This window comes from Macrobrachium nipponense, chromosome 4 (genome assembly GCF_015104395.2).
Source record: "Macrobrachium nipponense isolate FS-2020 chromosome 4, ASM1510439v2, whole genome shotgun sequence".
NCBI classification, from domain to species: Eukaryota; Metazoa; Arthropoda; class Malacostraca; order Decapoda; family Palaemonidae; genus Macrobrachium; species Macrobrachium nipponense.
In genome coordinates this window covers 113,163,064-113,188,484 of record NC_061100.1, presented here as the reverse complement: position 1 = coordinate 113,188,484, position 25,421 = coordinate 113,163,064, and the positions used below count along the sequence as shown (strand labels likewise).

At 43.9% G+C, this 25,421-nt stretch overlaps 1 protein-coding gene across 1 annotated transcript in view; it reads left to right on the top strand.

Annotated features, from left to right (window-relative positions):
* The window catches only part of LOC135211075 (nuclear pore complex protein Nup133-like), a 255,460-nt gene that overhangs the window by 102,704 nt on the left and 127,335 nt on the right, over positions 1 to 25,421 (top strand). Inside the window, exon 8 of the mRNA XM_064244133.1 lies at positions 20,115 to 20,250. Within this exon, the coding sequence (XP_064100203.1) occupies positions 20,115 to 20,250 (136 nt within the window). The remainder of the gene's footprint in view (positions 1 to 20,114; positions 20,251 to 25,421) is intronic.

Here is a 25,421-nt window from a genome sequence, read left to right as displayed (position 1 = left end):
TTGCACAACTTGCAGAATCAGTATTTTATTTTTTGGTTTTAAGTTTGTCACATATTTTTACACAACAAATTTGCAGTACAGGCAGTCCCCGGGTTACAAAGGGTTCGCCTTACGACGTTCCGAGGTTAAGGTGCTTCTCAATTATATTCATCAGACATTATTTCCAGGGTTATGACGCCTACAACGCTGATCTGTCAGATGAAAAATGACTTGGAATTTGGGCTGATGTAAATGATATTCTTGAAATCAAGTCAATGTTTCTACACCTCTTAATTTGTTGTACATGTAAATAAATCATATTAAGCTTTTATGTTCTTTGTATCTCTCTTCCCCTCTAGAATATTCCAGGACGAGGGGAGAAACAAAGATTAAGAAATTATTCATTTAAATTTTATTTAAGTAACTTGTCAAGTAATTACATAGCTATTAGTTTCATTTATCCACAGCAGCTAAATCCAAATTTCGAGGTAGCTACAGTGGTCCCCCCGTGAATAGTTAGAACCCGCGAATGTTTGGAACCCCTATAAAAATGCTTAAAGCCTCCTATTTCATTAGTTGAAACTCGAGAAAAAACAACTCAAAATTTTCATACCTGGTTTTATTAAGTTTTATCACAAAAAGTGCATTTTATGATGAAATTAATAAAAAAAAAAAAAAAAAAAAAAAAAAAAAAAAGGAAAAAAAAAAAAAAAAGGAATTTGTGGATATTTCTCATAGAAAAATACCGCAACTGTGCGAATTTTCCGCAAATAATGCAGGGAAACGTTCCCAAGAGAAATCCGCGAATGTGTGAGTCCGCGAATACGGGGGGTCCACTGTATACCAATGTTCTGTGTAGGTGACTAGTCTTGCCTTTGAACGAGAATGTTAGGAATGATTTAGCAGATAATCCTCATTCTGTCTCTGCAACTCTTGATGTTAACATCAGGTGTTGGCAGCAGCGGTTCATTTTTTATAAGTTATGTAACTGGATTTTGATGTTCATGCCAAAAATCAAGTAGTTCAAAGCTTTCAGGCTGAGTTTTTGCCCTCATTTTGTTGTTACTAGGAGTCTAGTATAGCAATCATTTGCTTTTACATCTGAGTGATGTAATATAACGTAAACATTGGTTCTTTGTTGAACCAATATTTACATTTGCTTCTAAACTGATATTTTCGATAATGAATATGGTACAGTAGTGAATTCACAATTTTTTGGTTAATTCACCTTTATGACAGAATGTATAATAACATAAAGTGTTACCAAGTAGCATGATAAAGTAAACATTGCCTATGCTACTGAACCTATTTTCGGTATTGAAATACATTGCGCAACTTTCAGACTCAGTATTTTATTGTTTGGTTTTAAGTTTATCACATATTTTTACACAACAAATTTGCAGTAGTGTCAACCCCTCGTTTTCGCTTTCTCAAGATTCACAGACTCAACTATTCGCGGATTTTTCTCTGGACCATATATACCCCTTATTTGCAGGAAATTCGCCTATTCTCAGGTTTTTCCGACAATAAATATTCACTAATTAGCGTATTTTGATGTTATTTCCGTGTACTATAAATACATTTTTATGATACAAAAATTATTTACTAATTTGTAAATATTAATATTGATTATTAGCAAGTTTATTAGTAAGTTTAACCCTTAAACACCGAGCTGCTATTTACCAAAGTGTCTGTCGTAAGCCGGCGGCGTTCAGGAGTTAGAGCCTAGGCGGAAAAAAGTTTTTTAAATCACAGCATGCTTAATTTTTAAGATTCAAGAGTTCATTTTTGGCTCCTTTTTTTGCCATTGCCTGAAGTTTAGTATGCAACCATCAGAAATGAAAACAAATATCATATATATAAATATTGGAATATATGACTGTGCAAAAAAAAAATGTTCATATATCATTGTATACAAATTGCGCTGTGAGCAAAGTAGTTAAAGCTAACAAGTTAATTTTTTTTTTTTTTGTATTGTACACTGAATTGCAATGATTTAGGTATATAACAAATTTTAAAACAATCAAAGCAACACAGAGAAAATATTGTCACAAAATAATGCATGAATTCATAACGCGCGGACATAAAAAGTTTTTAATAAAATTCACCATAAATTGAAATATTGCGAAATGAAAGTAATTGACTGAATATTACTAGACTGTAAGTGTTTTAGCTTACAATTGCAGTTTTTTACCATTTTGGTTGAGTTAAAGTTGACCGAAGGTTGAATTTTTTCTATTTATCGTGTTTTATATGAAAATATTTCAAAACTGATAAAAGCTAAGAGTTATTTTTTGTTGTATTCTACATGAAATTGCGCACATTTTCATATATAAAACTATGTAATGGCTAATATAAAACGGTGCAAATATTACAACAAAGTAACGAAAGAATTTCTGAGATTTTCGGCCGAGTTACCGTGCAGACGTAAGGAAAATGTTATTTCAAAAATTCACCATAAATTGAAATATTGTGCTAGAGACTTCCAATTTGTTGCAAAATGAAGGTAAATGATTGAATATTACTAGAATGTAAGAGTTTTAGCTTACAATAGCATTTTTTGACCACTTCGGTCGAGTCAAAGATGACCGAAGGTTGAAATTTTGGCACTTATGGTGATTTATATGAAAATATTTCAAAACTGATAAAAGGTACAACCATGGGTTTTTTTGTTGTTGTATTCTACATGAAATTGTGGACATTTTCATATACAAAACTCTATGTAACGGCTAATATAAAACGGTGCAAAAATTACAACAAAGTGACAAAAGAATTTCTGAGATGCGACGCTGCTGCTTTTTAGTGCGAGAAGAAAGAAATTTGCACATGTGCGCCTGGGTAACGCTTGTAAACAAAACAACAGCTTGATCCGTGAACTCCCAGCATCCCTCAATGCGAGTGATTTCAATTTTTTGCAAACTAAGCCTATAACTATTTTTCCATGAATATTTAAAAAAAAACTTTTTGTAGTCAACGTACCGTACATCCGATTAGCGCCCAACAGACAATTCTTGTCGACGTATAATACGTCCAATAGGTGTTTAAGGGTTAGTAAGGTTGAATGATATCAAATAATAAAAGTAATAATTCTCTCTCTCTCTCTCTCTCTCTCTCTCTCTCTCTCTCTCTCTCTCTCTCTCTCTCTCTCTCTCTCTCTCTCTCTCTCTCTCTCTCTCTCTCTCTCTTTTACAGAGATGTATGTTTTTGTATGATAAATAAATGATTTACTACTTTCAAATATTAATATTAATGTAAACAGCAATATCAGTTCATTAACGAAAATACCAAAGTGAATCAGTAAGATTTTAGTTTATAAATTTAAAAAATTACATAAGAACGAAGGAAAGTCCATTCTACCCTGCATTTTTCTTTTTAGATCCAGATACTAAGCTGAAGTCCAAAGCTATCAAATATGTCAAGTAATGTGACAGAAGGGAGTGTGTGTTGCCAACTAAAGTTCATGTATTTCTCTCTCTCTCTCTCTCTCTCTCTCTCTCTCTCTCTCTCTCTCTCTCTCTCTCTCTCTCTCTCTCTCTCTCTCTCTCTTACTGAGATGAGAGAATTTATGTGGTACATGTATGTCTATGTTTATTAATGTTTTAAAATAATATTACAGTGGAATCTCAGTTTTTGTACATAATCCATTCCAGAACCTCCCACGAAAACTGAAACAATAATTCATATAAGGAATAATGTAAATACAAGTAATGCATTCCAGCCCACCAGCAATATTAACAAAAAATACATTTTATAGGGAATAAACACAGTTTTTCATGCAGAAAACAATGAGAAATAAAATAAATGACTTACAGGTATTCTACTTATGATGGGTTTAGGTTCCAAAAACCCCATTGTATGTAGAAAAAATTGTCTCGAATATAGCATAGCCTACACTAGGGTAATGTGTACCATCTTTACATATAGGGTAGTGTACCCTACACTACACAGTATACTTACTGTAATGAAATGAATAAGTGAACATAAACATCACTCTTACCCTTATGGAAAACACGTGTTAGCGTATGGAAGACAGAGAGGAGGGGAGAGGGAGGAGGAGAGGTTATTGTTTGGATGGGGAATCTCCCTTCAGAAGTACTTAAGGTATCAAGGACCTATCTGGGGTTACCTCTCTGTTTTTTACTGGCACTATCTGAGGTTACTTCCCCCTCTTCATTTTTTACTGATATTAGGACCAGCTTGAGAGTTTCTGAACCGCTGTCGCACACCAAAACTGTACAGAGACAGTTGTTTCTGCTGTTTCTTTAAAATTTTTGCTAAAATTAAACACGGCATTGTCATTAAACATGTTGGAGAACGGATTACAACTTTTTGTTGGTATGATGATTCTTCACAAAATTTCTTATATTATTCCACTTTTCAAATGTCCTTAATGCTTGAAGTAGGCACATTATGTATGCCCATTCGTTTTCTGAAATTTTCAAACCAGCCTCTGCTGGCCTTAAATTTACTAACAGCAGTGCTTGTTGTAGGCATTTTCTCACTGAGACCAGCATGCAACTTCTTCCAGCACTTTGCTATGAGTTCTTTCTTAAATTCTATTGTGTTTTTTGCCATTTTTATACAAAAGCTAGCACTTGGAACTTTCTTTGGGCCCATGATGGCTTATTTAGTAGTTCCACTCGAATAAAAAAGCACAAAAACAATGAAGAAAAAAGCAGAATAGGCCACGAAAGAAGATGGGATGCTTTGTTTTTGCTCTCGATATGGGGTCGGGTCAAACGGTAGGCCCCAGAGGAAGAGTTTCAGTGTACAAAAACTTAGGAAACGTACAATAACCGAGACAAATTTTTGTAGAAATATGCCTATGAAAACTGAAACGTATGAAAAGAGAGACGAAAACCGAGGTTTGACTGTAATAATATAACTAATTACAAAATCCATCTGTGATAGTATTTTAAAGAAATGCTGCAGTAGTCTTTCCATTTCACCATTGAATAAGGATAACTCTCTCTCTCTCTCTCTCTCTCTCTCTCTCTTCTCATCTCTCTCTCTCTCTCTCTCTCTCTACTATATATATATATATATATATAATATATATATATATATATATATATATATATATATATATCTTAATAATATACTCTACGTATATCATAGTGGTAAGTCTCCCTCTGTTTTGGCTGGAAGTATTAGAAGTGTATGTATATATCTTTAAGGGTAGTACTACATTTTATGGTAAGATAAAATAATACTTTACAGTATAGTACTAATTTTCAAATGATATTAAGTTTAATGATATTAAATAGCAATAAAACTCTCTCTCTCTCTCTCTCTCTCTCTCTCTCTCTCTCTCTCTCTCTCTCTCGTCTCTATCTCCGTCTCTCGTCTCTCTCTCTCTCTCTCTCTCTTTTATGTATGTTTATTTGTTTTGTTGTATGATAAATAAATGATTTACCTAATAACTAATTTTCAAATATTAATAAGATTCGTAAAAGAAATTGCGATTCCCTTCCCAGTCTTTTTATCCACTTCGAGAAAGGAGTACAGGTACTCCTCATTTAACGACGTGCTTGTTTTACAACAACTTGGAGATACGATGGCAACATGAAGAGAGAGAAGAAAAAATAAAAATATTGGGAATGGTGGCCAAGAGAAAGGCTATTCGGTGACTATAATCTAGCCCAGCCTAGGTTTTGAAAACCTTGAAATATGGCTAAAACAATAAATATGCTTTCATATACTTTGTAAAGAAAAGCTATACAGTTGAACCTCTTAAAACTGGCATTCAATGGTTTGGGAACTCCCGTGGTTCGACTTGATTCAGGTGCCATTATAGTTCATTTCAAGGCCAACAGGGTGGTGCCACATATTGTTTACAACATCAAAACAGCTAGAATTATGCCACATCTCCTTTTGTTTAATGAAAATAATTCTTAGTAATGAAAAGAAAATGTGTGTAGTCAAATATATTTTTTATATTAACTTGAAAATAAATATATTTTTTGTAATATTCCACTTGAGAAGTTTCTACCAAGTCAGACCTTTAATCAAAACAATGAGACATTTGACATGCACAAATTCCCTACTCTTAGTATGCTTGAAAGACTTATATGTGATACAGTTCTGATAATTCCTTTTAAACAACTGTATATTTACATATTCGATATGTCACCCATGAGATCAGATGATATTAGGGGTAAGAAGTGCAAGCATAAATCTTTATCTATGCTAGACAATGTTTATCCCATTAGCGAATAGTTTAATGTTAATTTTCCTCAATAGATGGTGGTGCGCTTTGTTTATGTTTTGACGGTGACATTCAAATGCACTGTGATCACCGAAATTTATTCATTATTTTTCCATCTCACTACCATCTACAGTCAAAATAAATCACGAAGAAACTGATAGCAATAATTATGAAATATCAAATTTAGGATTTGAAAGTCACTGATAATAATGTGCAGATTCTGAGAAAAGTTTAGTACTGTATTGACTTACTATTAGGCTAACTCAGGAATGTAGGGTAAATGTGTTTAATAAAGTACTATACAGTATTGTAAAGAAAATTATACATTACTATGGAGTTATAAGATGATGAAGTTAAAATATATGAGTAATAAAATGATAAAAAGCATTTTCAGAACTTAGCCAAGTAGTAGGCTGTCACAAACTAATTCTGTATAATATATATATATATATATATATATATATATATATATATATATGTATGTATGTATGTATGTATGTATGTATGTATGTATGTATGTATGTATGTATGTATGTATGTATGTATGTATGTCTGTATGTATGTATGTATGTATGTATGTATGTATTTGTATGTATGTATGTATGTTGTATGTATATGTATGTATGTATGGTATGTATGTATGGTATGTATATATATATCTACATTTATATATATATATAATATATATATATATATATATATATAACATAAATCATATATATATATATATTATTATATATATATATATATAATATATTATATATATATAAAAAATATATAGTATAGATATCTATATATATATATATATACAATATACATATCATACATATACATATACTTTATATACATATCATATATATATATATATATATATATATATATATATATATAGATATATATATATAGATATAGATATAGATATAGATATAGATATATATAATTTATAATATATTAATATATATCATATAGATATATAGATATATATATATATATATATATATATAATATATGAATATATGAATGAAAAATTAAAGCTATTAGTCAAAATAAAGAGAATAACTCACTCAATGACGAATTCGTTTCAACGATGTGGTCGATAGAACGGAACCCCATTGTTAAATGAGGAGTACCTGTAAATGACAGTTTGTTATACGTATTGGGAGAGGGGAGAGTGTTGCCCAAAGTTCATTTCAATCTTTTTGCACGGTAAGGAGTTATTCTCTCTCTCTCTCTCTCTCTCTCTCTCTCTCTCTCTCTCTCTCTCTCTCTCTCTCTCTCTCTCTCTCTCTTCATTATTATTCTCTGTCCCTGAAATTGATAATCTCATTCTTTATGGTCAGAGATATATATGATGTTGCGTCTCTCTCTCTCTCTCTCTCTCTCTCTCTCTCTCTCTCTCTCTCTCTCTCTCTCTCTCTCTCTGTTATTGGCTGTACATATTTGTATGGTAAAATGTTTAAGATGATTTAGAAATGATAATAATATAATCTCAAAGATTAATATAGTAATAGGAAAGTAATTTGAGGTATATTTGAAGGAGGATGTTATTTAAGGTAGGCAGTTATAAGCATTTTGAGAGGGGGTTCTAAGTATTCGCGGGTTTTAACTATTTATGGGGTGTGGGTCTGGTACACATCCCCCATGAATAAGGGGTGTCTACTATAAATTTAAATGCTTATCACCCTTTCCTATCCAGAATTGTTTCAGTGGAAAGGTACAATATAGCAGGAAAGAATTTTTAGCTGTGGTGGGCTTTTCTAAAAGGCAGTCTCTCAACAGCCGAGAACCGTGAATGAATGCCAGTCCTGATTCCGGCACTTGCCTTGGTGGTAGATGTGCTGAATTAGGAACAACACAGAGAGCTACCAGCTCACCAAACAACTTCTATGCCCTGGAGCCAGCTCATGCTTTAAGCAGAAGTGCTCACCAGCTCCCGAGCCATTGGCTCAGGAGCTGGTGGGCACTTCACCTGGCAGCATCTACAGCTTGAACTTCTAGTTATTGAGCAACTGGTGTCAAGCACCCTCCAGCTCCCAACTTACTAGCTTGGAGCTCTTGGCACCAGGTCCCTCATGCTTTTCACTCCTGTAACTAGCCCTTTGATTTGTTCCGACACGGCATACAAACCTTCGGTCCTTTTACAATAGGAAGGTACTAGCGGCAGCTGGATAGGTCGTAAGTTTTCGAACAAGGGGTTCGGTAGTTAACTGCTTGTCCGACAGGCGCGCGCGCGCGACTGGGAGGTAAACAAATCACTTTTGCTTTCGGCCTCACAGCGAGTGGACGTGTGTGTTCGACGCTCTCTGCCCGCTTCTCGTCGTTTGCTTTCCTTGAGTATTTGGTTGTGTTTGTGTATGAATCATCATTGTAAGTACAATCATTTCCTCTTTATTCATCCAATTGTGGTTTATTTGATCAATCATGGAATCTCCACGCCTCGCTACCCCCGGAGATTGTGCCCGGGTACCGAAGGGCGTAAATGCGGTAAGTTCCGCTCGTTCCCTGAAATTGATCCACATATTTTGTGCGCTCGGTGTCGGGGACGCGAATGCACCCGAGCCGAGCCCTGTGAAGTGTGTAATAATTGGTCGGAGGCGCAGTGGGGCTTGTACGAAGGTAGGAAGAAGCGAAGGCCTGCAAAGGAGTCGTCGGAAAGCTCTCCCGCGACTCCTTTGGTTACGGACACTTCGTCTTCTTTCCTGCCGCCCGCTCAGCTCCCACGTTTGGCGCCTTCCCCTTCGGGGGGGGTTTCTAGGTCCTTCTCCTCACCCGACCTGTCGAGTGTGGAGGAGGCGCTAGATACCCCGATTTGTCGAGTTGTACTCTGGGTCCTCTATCCGTTCGTCTTCATCGCACGAGCGGGTAGAGGATCCTGCTAATCACCCGACCTTTGCTTCCTCAGGTGCGGTTGCCGCGAAGGACGACCTCGGACAGGTGTGGGCATCGTTGGGTCTGCAGGGCGTGCCGAGTGTCCAGGGGCTGCTCTACCATCTCGCTGGCTCTGTGGCGGTCACGCATGCTACGGTAACGACCACCACCACGACCCTTTCAACTCCTGGCTATGCTTCACCTCCTCACCTGGTGTACACCCCGCACGCGGTCTCTGTCACACCAACTACATCGGTGCAGGGGCCAGTCGCCGTACCATGGGGGGAGTGTGATGCCGCCGCCTGGGTTTGCCGTGCTGGCTGCCTCGACCGGACTTCGTGTGCCCGAAGAGCTCGCCCCTGGACCTCCCACCAGTACCTAGGATGTCTGTGCCGCTGGTCCGTCCACCTGGGCCACCTGTACAGCCTGCCGTACCTGCTGTACCTGCCCAGCCGCTGTTCACGGACGTGATGTTGCCGACCACTGCTGCCGTTCCTGTACCTGCTCCTGCCGTCTCCACTGCTGTTCCTGTGATGCCTGCACCTACTGACGTTGTTCCTGTTCGTGGCGCCGCTGCTCCCGATGCCGATCTGTTCGGACAGGTGCGTCCGGGCCCTGTTGCTTCGGCAACAGCAGCCCCGGCTCCGCCCTGGATGACAGATCTGACATCGGTCCTGAGGAGGTTGACGAAGAAGAAGAAGAAGAGGAGGAAGGTGTCGTCGTCGTCTTCATCGTCTTCTTCGTCGTCGTCGTCGTCTGCCGCCTCTTCCCCTTCTTCTTCTAAGGCTCCCCCCCCCAAGAAGTCTCCTTCGGGAGCTTCTAAGGGCCCGTCTCGCTCCGGTGAGACGGGGGGTTCTTCCGCTGGTCACCCTGCTCCTTCGGGGGCAGGACCCATCTCTTCTTCCGCAAGGAAGAAGACTACGGGGACCAGAGGAGTGCCGGCTAACACCGGCACTTCCTCGCCTGCTGTTAGTGGTTCGACCACGGCAGCAGGGTCCGTCTCGGCCTCTCGTTCGCGAGAGGTACCGAGTGTACGGTCGCCTACCAGCGACCGTGCAGCTAGGAACCAGACCTCTGAGCCAGCTCAGCGTCAGGTTCACGGCACGGAGCGGAAGACTGGTGACAGCCGCTCACGCGACTCTCACCAGACCAGCTCTCGCTCTCGCGGCGAGCAGCTGGCTACCCGGGCGGACGTGACGGTCCACGACCGGCCACGGGCTGAGGCTGGGAAGAGGTCCCCCCGTTCGCCGGCACCAGCCACGGCTGGTACCAGCGACGTGACGCGCCGTGAGGATACGCACCGGTCTCACCGTGACAGTGGAGCTCGCCGGTCGCCTGACCGTCACTCTCACAGAGAGCGATCGGGTACGGCGACCAGCACCAGCTCTTCTGACACACGAGACCGGGGCCGCTGTTCTCGGTCCAGCCGTTCTCCACAGCGAGACGGCTCGACTAGGCCTGCAGCTCGATCGCCACCGCGGGTTGACGATCGCCTGCAGTCTTCCAAGCCCACTGGTTCTGCCAGCGAGCGAGGAGGGAGCGTTAGGTCTGCGTCTCCCATACCTTCAACCTCCTCGGGTTACACCGGGAGGGGCGAGGTGTTGAGGAGTGATCGTGAGGGGTGCGCCCCTCAGGATCCCACCACGACGTCCTACGTACCAGGCACGGTTCTCGGACCGGCCAGGTCGTATGCACAAGTGGCTGGAGGAGACCGAGAGGGGTCTGTCGCTGTTCCCCCCCTCGAGGGGGGAGGGTCTCGGGAGATGCTCCTGTTCGAGGGACTGGATGGTCCTACTCCGCAGGATGCAGTCACTCCTGAGATTCAGAGGAACTTTGCCGAGGTAATTGCGCTAATTCGTCAGAACAACAACCTCGCGGAAGGATCGCCGCTCCCACCATCCGAGCCCACGTCCCGGCTCGAGTCGTTCTGGGGCCCGAAGAGGGAACCCAGACCGACGGTGGGTTTGCCGCGTTCTGAGCTTGCCGACTCAGTGCTGGACCAGGTAGAATCTCTTGTCTCCGGGCAAGACGGTTCTCTCAAGTCTGGCAGGTCGAGCAAGCTGCTTCCACCTCCTCTGCTGCGACAGCGGCGTTTTTACGTGCCATCTGAGGACCCGATGCCGCCCAAACAGGTGAACCCGGAATTAGCCAGGCTGACTCCGGGTGTGTCTCTGCAGCAGCTCCTGTCCGAGAACCTATGGTTCTCGCAGCAAGAGGCACTCGGCCTGGAATCCACTGCCATGGCAGCTTTCCAGGCCGTCTCCTGGTTAGATCTGTGGTCCCTCACAGTATCTAAGGTCGCAGCCAACTCCGGGGGAATTTCTCCCGAAGATGACTCGGCCTTTAGGAGACTTTGCCAGTCTGGGGGAAGAGCCATCTCCTTCCTTGCCCACCAGACGGTGAACCTGTGGGCCAACCTGGTTCTCCGACGTAGGGACGCTGTCCTTACTCGAGTTTTCCAGGGCGGCTGGGCGTGAAGCGGCATTGGACTCCGCAACGGACCTTTACGGAGTTCCACGTCTCTCTTCCCAGGAGAGATGGTGGATGCTGCGGTGGACAGACGGCGCACTGACGACAGTGACCGTCTGGTTCACCAGGCAGTCTCGAAGGCTTCTGGGCAGCCTCGGACTGCGGCCAAGCCAAAGAGCTCGGCTAGCGCTTCCACGGTGGCTAAGACGGTAGTCGCGTCGAAGCCCCGGGGAAAGACTCTGTCTTCTTCGACTTCTACAAAGGGGAGCCGTAACCAGCCCTCCTTCTCCCGAGGAGGCTCTGGGAAGAAGTCGAAGAAAGGGGGGAAACGCTAGGGACGGCGTTCCCCCTCACCTGCTGCCGGAAGTGGGGGGGTGCCTGGCCAGCCATTGGGCAACTTGGCAGCGCTACGGCGCCGAGACCTGGATTGTAGATGTCCTTCGGGAGGGATATCTATTACCCTTCGAATCTCGGCCACCCCTCACCTCCAACCCGGTCCAACAGCAGTCGTACGTTCCAGGGTCATCGAAGGACGTAGCATTGAGACAGGAGCTCAAGACCATGCTGAGCAAGAGAGCTGTAGAAATCGTCACGGATCAGTCACCGGGCTTTTACAGTCGACTCTTCCTGGTGGAAAAGTCTACGGGAGGCTGGCGCCCAGTGATAGATCTCTCTCCTCTGAACCGGTTTGTTCGCCAGACCCGGTTCACGATGGAGACGGCACGTTCCGTGCTCGACTCCATCAGGGAGAACGATTTCATGCTTTCAGTGGACTTGAAGGATGCGTATTTCCAAATACCCATTCATCAGTCCTCCAGAAAGTACCTCCGCTTCATCCTCGACGGGACGGTGTACCAGTTCAGGGCACTTTGCTTCGGTCTCTCAACCGCCCCACAGGTGTTCACGCGAGTGTTCACTCTGGTGTCTGCTTGGGCCCATTCACACGGGATACGTCTGATGAGGTATCTCGACGATTGGTTAGTCCTGGCGAGCTCCCGCTCGCAGTTGCTACAGGACAGGGATCGACTGCTCGAGTTCTGTCGCGATCTGGGGATCGTTGTGAACTTCGAAAAGTCCGATCTCGAGCCCAAGCAGAGGATGAAGTACCTGGGTATGCTGATCGACACGGTAGCAGGGCGAGTCTTCCCCGCAGACTCGCGGATCAGCAGATTCAGGGAGGCAGCCACCAGTTCCTGTCTCGGCAGGAACAGGTAGCTCAGCGATGGCAAGTCGTGATCGGACACCTGTCGTCACTCGAGAAGTTAGTCCCTCACGGGCGTCTTCACCTGCGGTCTCTTCAGTGGAGACTAAAGGAGAGTTGGTCACAGGCGACGGATCCCCCAAGCTTTCCAGTGTCACTGACACCGGAGGTGAGGCAGGACCTAGCCTGGTGGCTGGACGACAGGAACCTCTTAAGAGGAGTGCCTCTGCGCACTCCCCCCCCGGACATGCAGCTGTTCTCAGACGCATCGACCGAGGGATGGGGCGCACACCTGGAGGAGTTGCTGACTTCAGGAGTGTGGGACGAGAACGACAAGCACCTTCACATCAATGTACTGGAACTCAAGGCGGCGTTTCTCGCTCTCCAAGAGTTCCAGGACCGCTTGATGGGACACTCAGTGGTGTTGATGTGCGACAACACCACGGTAGTGGCCTACGTCAACAAACAGGGGGCCTAGTGTCTCTCCCGTTGTACCAGTTGACTCGGCAGGTGCACGAGTGGGCCGAGGCACACTCAATAGAGCTGTCGGCACGCTACATTCCAGGGAAGAGGAATGTAGTAGCAGACACGCTCAGCCGTCGGGATCAGGTGATAGGGACCGAGTGGTCTCTACACCAGGACGTGGCGGAAAGGCTCTTCGACCTGTGGGGGCGACCAGTCGTGGATCTGTGTTCGCCACCCGGCACAACAGAAAGCTTCAGGTTTTCTTCTCAGCCGTGCCGGACCCATGGGCAGCTGCAGAGGACGCTCTTCAACACCCGTGGGACAACCTCTTCGTCTATGCCTTTCCCCCGTTCAGCCTGATTCGCAAGGTGATCAGTCGAGCACTGGTCACCCCGAATCTCAGGATGATCCTGGTGGCTCCCAAATGGCCACAGGCCATTTGGTATCCGGACCTGCTGGCTCTTCTCGCAGGAGAACCGAGAGAGATTCCCCCTTGGCACAACCTTCTCGCCCAGCCACACGTCTTCACGGCTGGCTGTTATCCACCATCTCTTGCGAACGAGAGGCTTTTCTCGTAGCGCAGCAACAGAGATGGCTGGAAACGTCTGTCAGTCCTCTGCAGCTGTGTACCAGGGGAAGTGGGCCGTCTTCTGTGGTTGGTGTCGTAGACGGGGTCTATCTCCTCTCAGAGCCACTCTTCAGCAGGTAGCGGATTTCCTCGTTTTTCTTCGCCGAGAGAAGCTCCTCTCAGTCCCCACAGTCAAAGGATACAGAGCCGCCCTGGCTCTCGTCCTGAAACTGAGGGGATTGGACATCTCGAACTCGTTCGAGATCTCCTTGCTTATGAGGAGCTTCGAAAGGTCTTGCCCACCCAGGGAACTCAGGCCCCCTGCGTGGGATGTGACTCTCGTCCTTAGGAGTTTGACTCGAACGCCGTTCGAGCCACTCCGAGAGTCGTCAGACAGGGATCTGACCCTCAAGACCCTCTTCTTGCTGGCCCTGGCATCGGCGAAGAGAGTAGGGGAACTTCATGGTCTTTCCTATGATGTACGACACTCCAGGGGATGGGGATCTGTGACGCTCGATTTCGTCCCGAACTTCGTTGCGAAGACTCAGAAACCGTCGGTCCCTGACGACAGGTTCGAGTCCTTCACGATTCCCTCCCTAATGGACTTCACCGATAATGATGCGGATGAGATGCTGCTTTGTCCTGTGAGGGCGCTACGGCGCTATCTGAAGAAAACTCGACACCTCGGGCCTGAGTGTCGACGCCTCTTCGTTAGCACAGGGGTAACCAAGAAAGAAGTATCCAAGAACACTCTTTCATTCTGGCTGCGTGAGGTCATCAGGAGGGCGTATGAGGCTGATGGTAGTGACGACATCCGTACGTCCCGTCCGAGAGCTCACGAAGTCAGAAGTATTGGCCCCTCGTTGGCGTTTCGTAAGAACTTCTCCGTGGCGCAGGTCCTGAAGGCAGGGGTCTGGTCTAACCAGACTACCTTTACGTCCTTCTACCTTCGGGATATTGCCCACAGGTCCTTGGATACCTTTTCCTTGGGACCCGTGGTGGCTGCTCAACAAGTTGTGTAGCTAACCCAGACCCTCGCAGGCTGAAACAGCATCGAGTCCTGGTGTGACTGTGTGGATGGATGTGTGAGTGAGTGAGTGACTGGCTCCCTCTTCCCATCTTTTCCTCCTCCTCTACCTGTGGGCAGAGGGCCACGGTCGTCACTACGCTGGATGAGGACGAGATGCAGGTGAGCTATATGACAGAGCCCCATCCTATCCCTTTCACTAGGGATAGGAGCAGAATATCCACCACTTCCTCCTACAAGGGGGGGGAAGTGGATGCCTACAAGAGTCAAACCCATGACTTTATATTTGCTCCTGTACAGGAACAAGTTCTTACATTGCTGGTACGAAGAGATACGCTTGCCTCTCTCTTAGTACTCGGTCCAGAGGTCTGACCATTGATCCTGCGGTGCACAACCCGATCAATCGGACAGAGGTTTGGATCCCTCCCTCGCTCTTACGACCAGGGAGACTTCCAAGGTTGGGCGAACACCAGTCTGTTCACAAAAGACTCAGATTCCTCCCACCAAGAAGTGAGTCTTCCTATTGTAAAAGGACCGAAGGTTTGTATGCCGTGTCGGAACAAATGACAATTTGTCCAAAATTGCATTTTTCCTAACTATACAAACCTGAGGTCCTTTTACACATAGCCCCACCTCATGCCACCCCTCACTCTGCAGTTTTTGCTTGGGCCAAAAGCAAAAGTGATTTGTTTACCTCCCAGTCGCGCACGCGCGCCTGTCGGACAAGCAGTTAACTACCGAACCCCTTGTTCGAAAGCTTACGACCTATCCAGCTGCCGCTAGTACCTTCCTATTGTAAAAGGACCTCAGGTTTGTATAGTTAGGAAAAATGCAATTTTGGACAAATTGTCATTTTTATCCACTTGCTCCTGTGCCTGGCTCCCGTGCTTCCTTTCTGTACCATTGCCAGTCTTGTGAATAGTGAATTGTTATGCAGTGGAGGAGGTAGCTACTCATCTCCCGATGTTCCTAGACAGAAAGTCCCTGTCTAACTTTCTAACTGGAAGTCCAAGAGGTCAGGGTTACACACAAGTAGTCGCCCCTCAGTCGAGCATGTTGCTGGTCCCAGGTATCGACAGGCAGCCACTGAAAGGCATTTTACTGGATGTGTAATGGAGGATGTGGCTATCTGGACCTATTGGATCACCTAAACCCAATCCCTGTCAGACTTCCCTAAACTTGGGAGGAAGCATACTGTCGGTTTATGGGAGTCTGAAGGGATTTTGCCCCCGGGTAGTTACTCTTCAGTTGATCTTGCTGTCCGCATCTCTCGACAGATAGCCATTGGAAAGGCATCCATAGGGATGTGTTTGCTTTGTCCTCTAGTGGTATGGATCCCAGTGTGGACAAGTGGTGGTGTTGGTGTTTTACGGGTGTATCTCTGCATTTGAAGAGGCATATCATACAGTTGTATAGTGCTATTAGTACCTGGATGGATCTAGGCATTTTTGTCAAGTTTATTGGAAGCTGTCATTTTTCTTAACTGACAACAGGGCCACTGGCTAGAGTCCTTTGAATTTTCAATTCCATCTCTTAGAGTTTCAGGCTTTTCCGTCTGCCATAGAACCACTGCCGCTTTCAGACAGTTCAAATTCTAGCCTCTAGTCCCCTCCTTGCTTGGGACCTTAGGGGTTGAGCCCACTCAGGACTCTAGTGCCCTCCAAGATGTTAGTTTGGTTAGACAGTATATGAGATTTTGCTACTCGTCACCAGCTTTCAGCCATTTCCAAGGTTTCTGTCGAAGCTTTGAATGTCATAAAGTTCATCACAGCCACTGAAGATTTTCATGTTGACGATTGCCATACCCTGCTTCCTGTCAGTGATAAGGAGGCTAACTTCTCACATCCTGCTTGCAGTTTTGCTTTTTGTTGAATGACCTAAATTAGGCTCTAAACTAAAAGAGAAGTACTTTGCACTTTTTCAGACCTGCTTCCTGTGCAGTGCCTTGGTCTATTCCCGAGCTCTTGGCACCAACTTCCTAGCACCTAGCACCATCTGATGAGCCTCCGGCACCTGTTCTAGAGCACTCGACAATATCTAGTGCTCAGATGCCACTGCTGAATGCCTAGCTTCCGCTCACAGTGCCCAGGCTTTTGTGATTATGGAATTCTTCAGCCTTTCATAACAGTTTCAGATATTGTTTCCTCCATGTACAGTTCCGCACATGTATTTGTTCTGTACAGAGGTGTCATCAAAGTCCACACAAAGCATTATCAAGTTCAGTAATGTCGAGTCTGCACAGATATCGATGTCCACACAGCTGTCTTAGAGTACACAGAGTCGGCAGCCAGTCCACACGGTTGTCTGCGATTCTGCATGTTGATTTACAGTTCACTCCCTTTTTCAGCAAGTCCGCATGGTCATCAACAAAAGTCATGTCTGGAACCAGACAGCTCCTTCTTTCAGTCTTCATGGTTATTAAATGAAAACCTTAGAGGTGCAGGAAGCACCCTTCCTAACCTCGCCAGACTTAGGGAGTACATATCTTAGGTCCTTCTGACGGGACAAGGCCATCCCAGATTGAGGATCTGTGCTTCAGCCTCTATAGCACAAGTCTTCTCTGGAGTCCTCACTCTTCTTCTATTTGACTATGTTTGTTTTTAGGGCATGAATATCAGTCCTCATGCAGAGGACTTAACTTCTTTGATCCCCTTTGATGGAAGTGCTTGAATGCTTTTGAACTCTTCCACCTGGCAGGGGAACTCGGCCAGACTCCTTTGTTTTTTCCCACAGCCCTGCAGCAAGTTGGGAGCGTGGTGGTAGCTGTCCAAACTTTTTCCATCGGGAGGGAAGTCCCTGCATCCTTGAGCACAAACCTAGTTTTCATTGTCTCGGATTGAGGTTGGGGATCCTTTTTGAAGAACTAGGGATTTTCTGGGATGTGGTTCCCAGAAGAACAGTTCCTCCACTTCTTTCTTGTAGAGCTAGAAGTTTTTCACATTAGGTTCAATGCTTTTGGCCTTAGTACTCTCTTGGACTGTGGTAGCCATTCAGGAAAGACCACAGTAGTAACATATCTTGTAAGCAGGAGCTGTTTCATGTCTCCCTGCCCCCAATAATAAGAATTCTTTTTCTGTAAACAGGTCATAGTCTTCTAGTCACTCGGTCCGTTCAGGGAACTAAAGTCCTAGGAGATGTACTGAGCTGTCAGGAGCTTGTTGTCTTCATCATGGACCTTTGATTCTCTGGTTTCTGGGATCTGTGGAATATAGGGGGCAGGCCCTTTTTTTGGACCTGTTTGGCCCTTCAAGGAATCTTCATTTTCCTTTATTTTGATTGTCCACACCATCCCTATAGCATGTGCAAGAGACACCATACTACAGACCAGTCCATCGGTCCTCCTCTCAGGAACTTAGTGGCAGTCAAGGAGGAGCTACACAAGCTAGGCTAACTTCGAGTTGCATTAACATTTTAGCCTTATTCTCCCATGCCATGGCTCACGGTTGATAGTGGAATTTACAAGTTCCTCCTCCAATTGTGTCTTGTCAGACAACCTCACTTCAAGAGGTGTACCAGGCTGGTCTGCTCTTCCCCCAACAGGCTCCAGACTGTCCAGAGGCTTGTCAGTTGAATAGTTTTCTAGATGTGCTAGAGCAGATATTGCAAGATGTAGAAGTCTTCTCTCTTCGTCTGCCAATCTTAAGGGGATAATTTCTGAAGAAGGCTGCTAAAGCACTGTCTCTTTAGTTGAGGCATCCATGGCCCCCTTTGCGATTTACCCCATTTAAGCATAGACACCCTGTACTTTTTATCATCCTTATCTCAATTACTTTTCAAGCCCTTGGCATGTTCCAGCAAGTGAAAAGATGTTGATTTTTTTTTCTTGGATTTTAGCCAAGAACAAGGATCCATCCAAGTCTTGGATCCGTTCCTTTCACCCTTAAGAATTTTACAGACATCCTTGACTTCGAGGAACTTCAAACAACACCTGAGCTCACAGCTCGTCTAGCTCCCAGCTCTCCTGGCACCTTTTTAGTGCTCTGAATGTCCAGCTCTCCTGGCACCATGTGGTTAGCACCAGCTTATACACTGAGCATCCAGAAGCACTTGCCAGCTCTAAGGAAGAATAGAGAGCTTTCTGTCCAGCTGGGATGTTCAGGTATTACAGGGAGGGGGCTGGAAGTTCCAAGACCATCCATACCCCTAGGGTGTTTTGACAAGAGCTTATTTTGCCTTTGACTAGATTTTGTCCTGATGGACTTTAGTTTCTGAGACACACTCCAATTTAGGAGAGCATTCTCCTCCTTTTAAGTGAAAGCTAAAGATGTCAGAAAAGCTTCTACCTCATTAGCTTTCAGACATACTTGTCCCTTACATCTGTTCTGCAGTCATCATACTGAAAGTGTATTCGATCTTTGCTTCTCACTATTTTCAGGAAGTGAAACTGTGTTAAAAAAATTTTTAGCAGCATCTTGCTACAATTAGTAACTGGCATAGCATCATGGAAGGAAGCTTAGGATTTTCTCCTACTATCGCTTCACCTTGTAGTGAAGTGTCGAATTTTGGAGAGCCGGGTGATGAACAATGTACCTGGCACTCTTAGTGGATGGGTTGTGGTTTTACTTTAGTGTAGGTAACAACATAATTGGTTGTTTTTATGGTACTTGCACCCAGGCCAAGGGCGCCTTTAAAATTTTGCTAGCCATTGGATATTTCCATGACTGCATAACTTCCACTGATGCTTTGGTAACAATTGGAGTAGTCCTCCGCTACAAAGCTCCCGCTTTTGCAGGGGCAATCCTCGGCTTTACCGCCACGCCACTACAAATTAACTTGAGCACCAGCCAGAGGCAGTTGATACTGCAAACTCTCATAACTAACAAGGAACAACAAGCATTGTTTTTAATGTTAGCTTTTGTATTTTTAATTTATTACTTGATTTAATATTTTAGAATAGATTATATCCATGTAACCCACCTTCCGAGATTGTTATGGAATTACATATGGAATTACTTGGTAAGTTATTTATCTAAAAGTGGCATTTTCATAATAAAATAGTTTTATATATACATAAAAAGTAATTACCTACATGATCAGAGCCTCCCTCCTCCCCTCTGATGGTCATAAGCATAAACAGAATGAGGATTATCTGGTAAGTCGTTCCTAACACACTCTTGGGGGTCTGAGACTAGTCACTTTCACAGAAAATCAGTATTGCTACCACAAAATTTGAATTTAAGCTGCTGCAAATAAATGAAACTAGTAGCTATGTAATTACTTGGTAAGTATATATGTATAAAACTTTTTGTTTTACGAATGTTATTTTTATCTTTTAAGTGATCAAAATACAGCGTCATCTTTATCTTAACATCCATTTGTTTTTTAATAGGGCCGTGAACGTGCAGGTGCTACACAGTTGCGTGTTTGGCTGGTAGATATGCAGCCAACTTCTAGTGCATCATCAGTCATGGTCCTCACTGCAGCAGTAAATCCGCAAGTTTCTCAGCAGCTCGTGTATGCCTTAGGTAAGCACTGTAGTTTTAGAAAATTATCTGTGAAGATAATTATTTGGGATGAATCTTACCTTATCTTTTAACAGTAGGTAAGTGTCCAAATGATTCATTTTATTATGAAAGTTTATGTTATTTGTAGTTTTCCAGGTAATTGGTGAATTAAAGTAGTACGCTTTTCATGTAGGTTAATAGTATGAATTAGCTGATAACTTGTTACCTGTGATTGTTGAAAAGCATATAAAATTAACATGAATGATGACTGGCAGATTTGACCAGAGCTTATAGCTTACTGCACTGTAACTGCAAAGAGGAAGAAGAAACATGTTATCAGTTGTGTCACTGGAGTTTATTATGTAATTAACTTACAAAGTAATTATATAGCGAAGTTATGCTACCTTGCATGGCAACTTCTTTTTAACCCCTTCAGCACTGGGATGTACACATGTACTACGTCTTTTACGGTCCAGTAATAAAGGACCACGACGTATGCTTATACGTCTTTCATCCCTTCCCAAAAGCAAAGCTGTTTTCTTCAGCTTGGATGGTTTCCAGACACAGTATTGTGTACGAGAGAGGTGCTGAAGCTCCACCCACAATTCATTCTAGCCAATAAGCGTCCGATGGACGTCATGACGTCATTTCCATATGGGATATTAGGAGGGGTACTGGCCAACACATGCCAGTACGCCTCAGGCTATTATCTGAGAAGAATGATCACAATTTTGTCCGTAAAAAATGTAGATTTGAATTCTAAACCTTTTTCCCTTTTGATTGCAGTTATTTTATGTTTTTTTTTGTTTTTCCACTATCATGTCAGATGATAGTGTTGCAGGGTACCTGCCAAATCTATCAGATGATGATTATAGTAATAATTTCTTAGAGGATGACAGTGACAACGAGTATTTGGAAGACATTGAACCTATTGTCGATGAAGGTGGGCAGTTCATAACTGATTCATCTTGTGACGTGGGTCCAGACCTAGCCCCCCCGATTCACGGAGGGTGACAATGGGATTCCTGCTTACACACCAGATTTCACCTGCTTACGTGATGCGTATATATTTTTTTCTTTCTTTTTGTGGTGATGTAATTGACAAATTGAATGCTTTGGCATAGGAGTACTTTCATTCAACAAGAAAGTGTAAGGTGAAAGGACTTCTATGGAGACCTGTTACTCGTGATGAGATGTATGTTTTTATAGCTTGCTGATGATAATGGGGGTGAATAAACTGCCCCATATGTATATGTATTGGTCATGAGATGCTGTTGTTTTTATTATTATTATTATTATTATTATTATTACTATTACCAATGGCGTAAACATTCATTGATGTATACCCTGTTTCTGTATGAAACCTAGGACTACCTGTTTCTAAGTAAGAAAACTAGTGCTGCTATTACTACTACAAGCAGGTTCTAGAGCTGAGAAACACGCTCTTAGCTTAGAGGGCACACCTAGGTTTAGCCTAGAAATTAGTCCTGACCTCCTGTGTTGGGACCTTACTCAGGTACAGAGTATGAGACCTTACTCTGGTTCTGACTTTTTTCTCTCAGCCTCCTTTGAGCCCATGCATCAATCATCTCCCAGGAAACTGACTTTGTAAGCAGTTTTCCCTCTGACCTAGGCTTCCATGGAAGGGTTTGAAAGCTTCAGGTTTCCATCAAGTACTGGTGGTTAGGTGTCGTAGACTTCGTGTTAACACAGGCCAGGTTAAGAATGTGTCCTAGTACACCATTTCGGTTGTCTGCACGATGATGAGCTGACTCATCATCATCATCAAGTTCTTCCACCAATTGAGTGCATGCAGAAGTGCATAACACCAGAGGAATACATTTCTCCCTGGCATTTTAAAGTACTTATCTGTTCATAGGTTGTGAATGCTAATTCATGGCTACCTCAAACCACTTTCACTTTCTTCTGCATGGAGAACGTTGCCCACAGGTCCTTGGACACGTTTTCCTAGGGTCAAGTGGTGGCTGTTCAACAAGTGTGACTCATCTAGTGCCCCTGGCAGGACAGTTTGTATCTTGCCTGAGATGATTGTGTGGAGTAGGGAATGAGGGAGTTGACCAGCCTCTTTTCTTTCCTTTATCTCCTTTCTTCATTCCTCCAGGCAGTTTGAAGAATAGACACTCTTACATTGTAACTGGGTTGATGCAGGTGAACGTTACAGCCATACTGTTACAGCACTTTTCATGTTCCATGCAACATGCAAATATGCTTCTCAGTAGCTAAACACCTCTCTCCAGCAAGGGGAGTGAGGAGTGGTGCCAAACCCAAACTCTCTCCAGCAAGGGGAGTGAGGAGTGGGGCCAAACCCATTTTGTGTGGCCGACATGGTTTGTTGCCTGAACAGATATAGTTCTTTTGGACCCATGTATGTAATGAATCTGGTCATGTTTCATTGTATTTGAACCCAGTGGACTGAGTGTTAGATATCCAAATATCTAATATCTCAAAGGCTTAGGCCTTCTTCTTTAGCAGTCTCATTTCCAAGAAATATGATCGGGTGTGCTGAACCCCCAGTCAGTTCAGAATTCTCATACCTCCCTCCAGGTATGAGTCTATCCTATTGTTAAGACCGAAGGTTTGTTCCGTGTATGAACAAATGACAAATTTTTAATCAATTAGCATTTTTCATAGCTAACAAACCTGAAGTCTTGACAACATTGAATGCCGACCTCTAGCCACCCCTCTTACTTTTCAGCCAGGGTTGGAAGAAAGACTGATGTGTCACTGGGTTCAAGTGCACTCTTGACATGCTTCCACATCAGCTATGCATCATATGCCAGATGCCACAGATATCCATGTGTCCCACCTTCATTCAGTGTGGGATTCAGCTATGTAATTACAGTGGAACCTTGACATACGAAAGTCCCTACTTACGAAAAATCCAAGTTACGAAAGCAAAGATGAAGATTTTTTTGCTTCTGCATACGAAAATAATTCAGGTTACGAAAGGGTGTACTGTAAAGTCCGAGGTTCGCCCAGACCACCGAGAACAATTTTAAAACTCGCACGCCTCTAACTCTGCAGACTCGCCACCATCTCTCACTCTCCCATTGGTTCCTGATGCTAGTCACTGCCGTAAGATACTGTTTTCCTATTGGTCAGCATCTGTCCCATCATGCCTCTACACAAAGGCGTCGTTCGGCCACTTCGTCACACCAGCGTTATCGCACGCACGCGGAATTCGTTCGTACACATATACGTATGTCGTTAGTTGATGTAAATTTGTGTTAGAGATTTTGCTTTCTACTTGTATGTATACTTTATCGTGTTGTGTGTGAAGTTAATTAACTTGATTATAGCCATGGGTCCCAAGAATGTTGCTGAAGTTCATGGAAAGAAGGGGATGCTTTCTTTGGAGACTTAAGTTGGAGATCATTAAAAAGTATGAAGCTGGCATGTGGTTGAGTGTGATCACTAAGGAATACGGCCAAAATCCGTCGACGATAGGCACCATCCTTAAGCAGAAGGAAGCCATGAAAGCAGCTACACCTTCCAAGGGCGTGACTATTTTGTCCAACAAGAGGAGCCACGTGCATGATGAGATGGAGAGACTGCTTCTTGTATGGATAAAAGACAAAGAAATCGCTGGCAATACGATAACCAAGACGGCAATCTGCCAGAAGGCCAGCGCTATTTTCGGTGATCTGATTGCCCAGGCTGAAGACGACGGAGGAGAAGGGACATTGATGCCAACCCCAGACTTCAAGGCTTCTCGTGGGGGTTTGATAAATTCCGTGAACGGACTGGCATTCATTTGGTGGTGCGGCATGGGGAGGCTGCCAGCTCGGACACGAAAGCAGCTGAAGCCTTTATTAAGATGTTCGATGAGATGATAATCAAGGAAGGCTACAGTTCTCAGCAAGTCTTCAACTGTGACGAGACTGGCCTTTTTTGGAAAAAAGTGCCTCGTCGGTATGAAAGACAGGCTTACGCTTGCACTATGTTCCAATGCCAGTGGGGATTGTAAAGTCAAGCCCCTACTTGTGTATCATTCGGAGACTCCTTGAGCCTTCAAGGCCCACAATGTGCTAAAGGAGAACTTTCCAGTGATGTGGGGGGCTAATGCGAAAGCCTGAGTAATGAGACTTTTGTTCATTGAGTGGGTAAATCTGTGTTTCGGCCCGACAGTGAAGAAATTCTTGGAAGAGAAGCGCCTCCCTCTTAAATGTCTGCTGTTGTTGGACAATGCCCCTGCTCACCCTCCTGGCCTCGAGGAAGAGTATTCTTTCATCAAGGTTCTTCATCTTCCGCCTAACACCACCCCTCTTCTCCAGCCCATGGACCAGCAAGTGATATTGAACTTCAAGAAGCTGTATACGAAACACCTTTTCAAGAGATGTTTCGACATCACTGATACCACAAACCTCACCTTGCGTGAATTTTGGAAGGAGCATTTCGATATCGTGATATGCATCTGACTCATCGATCAAGCTTGGCAGGAGGTTTCGAGGTGAACCTTGAATTCTTCGTGGAGGAAACTGGCCTGATGCCATATCCACCTGAGACTTCGAGGGATTCAACGTGGGCGAAGCTGATGCAGATTCAGAAACAGTTGACGATCCTGAAACTGTTTCACAACCAGATCTTGACGAGATCGTTGCACTCGGCAAGTCCATGGTGCTGGTCGTCGACGAGTACGACTTCAATGACCTTCTCCAGGAGCACCAAGAGGAGCTTACGATGGATGACCTGAAGGAGTTGGAGGCCATGCAACATAACGTTGATCAAGAAGAGCTCTCTAGCAGCGGCGAGGAGGAGAAGGAGGACCCTATGACGACGGCAGAAATTAAGGATGCTCTAGCTGCTTTTCATAAAGTGCAGTCATTTGTAGAAAAGAGATACCCTGAAAAGGCTTACACAGGTCGTATGCTTGCGCAGTTTGATGACATTTGCCTGAGCTGTTTCAGGAACATTGTGAAAAGCAGGCAGAAGCCATCTTCCTTGGATAGATATTTTTTTAAGAGGCCTTTAGTAGTAAGCAAACAGGAAGATTCAAGTGATACAAAAAAACAGAAAGTTGAAAGTGGTGAAAAAATTGAAATTTTGTAAAAAAAAAAAAAAAAAAAAAAGAAGAAATTTAAATATAAGTTTTTTGTAAAGTTAAGTGTTAATGTTTTCTGCTATTTGTTAATGTGTTTCGTAAAGTTTAGTGTTAATGTTTTCTGCCATTT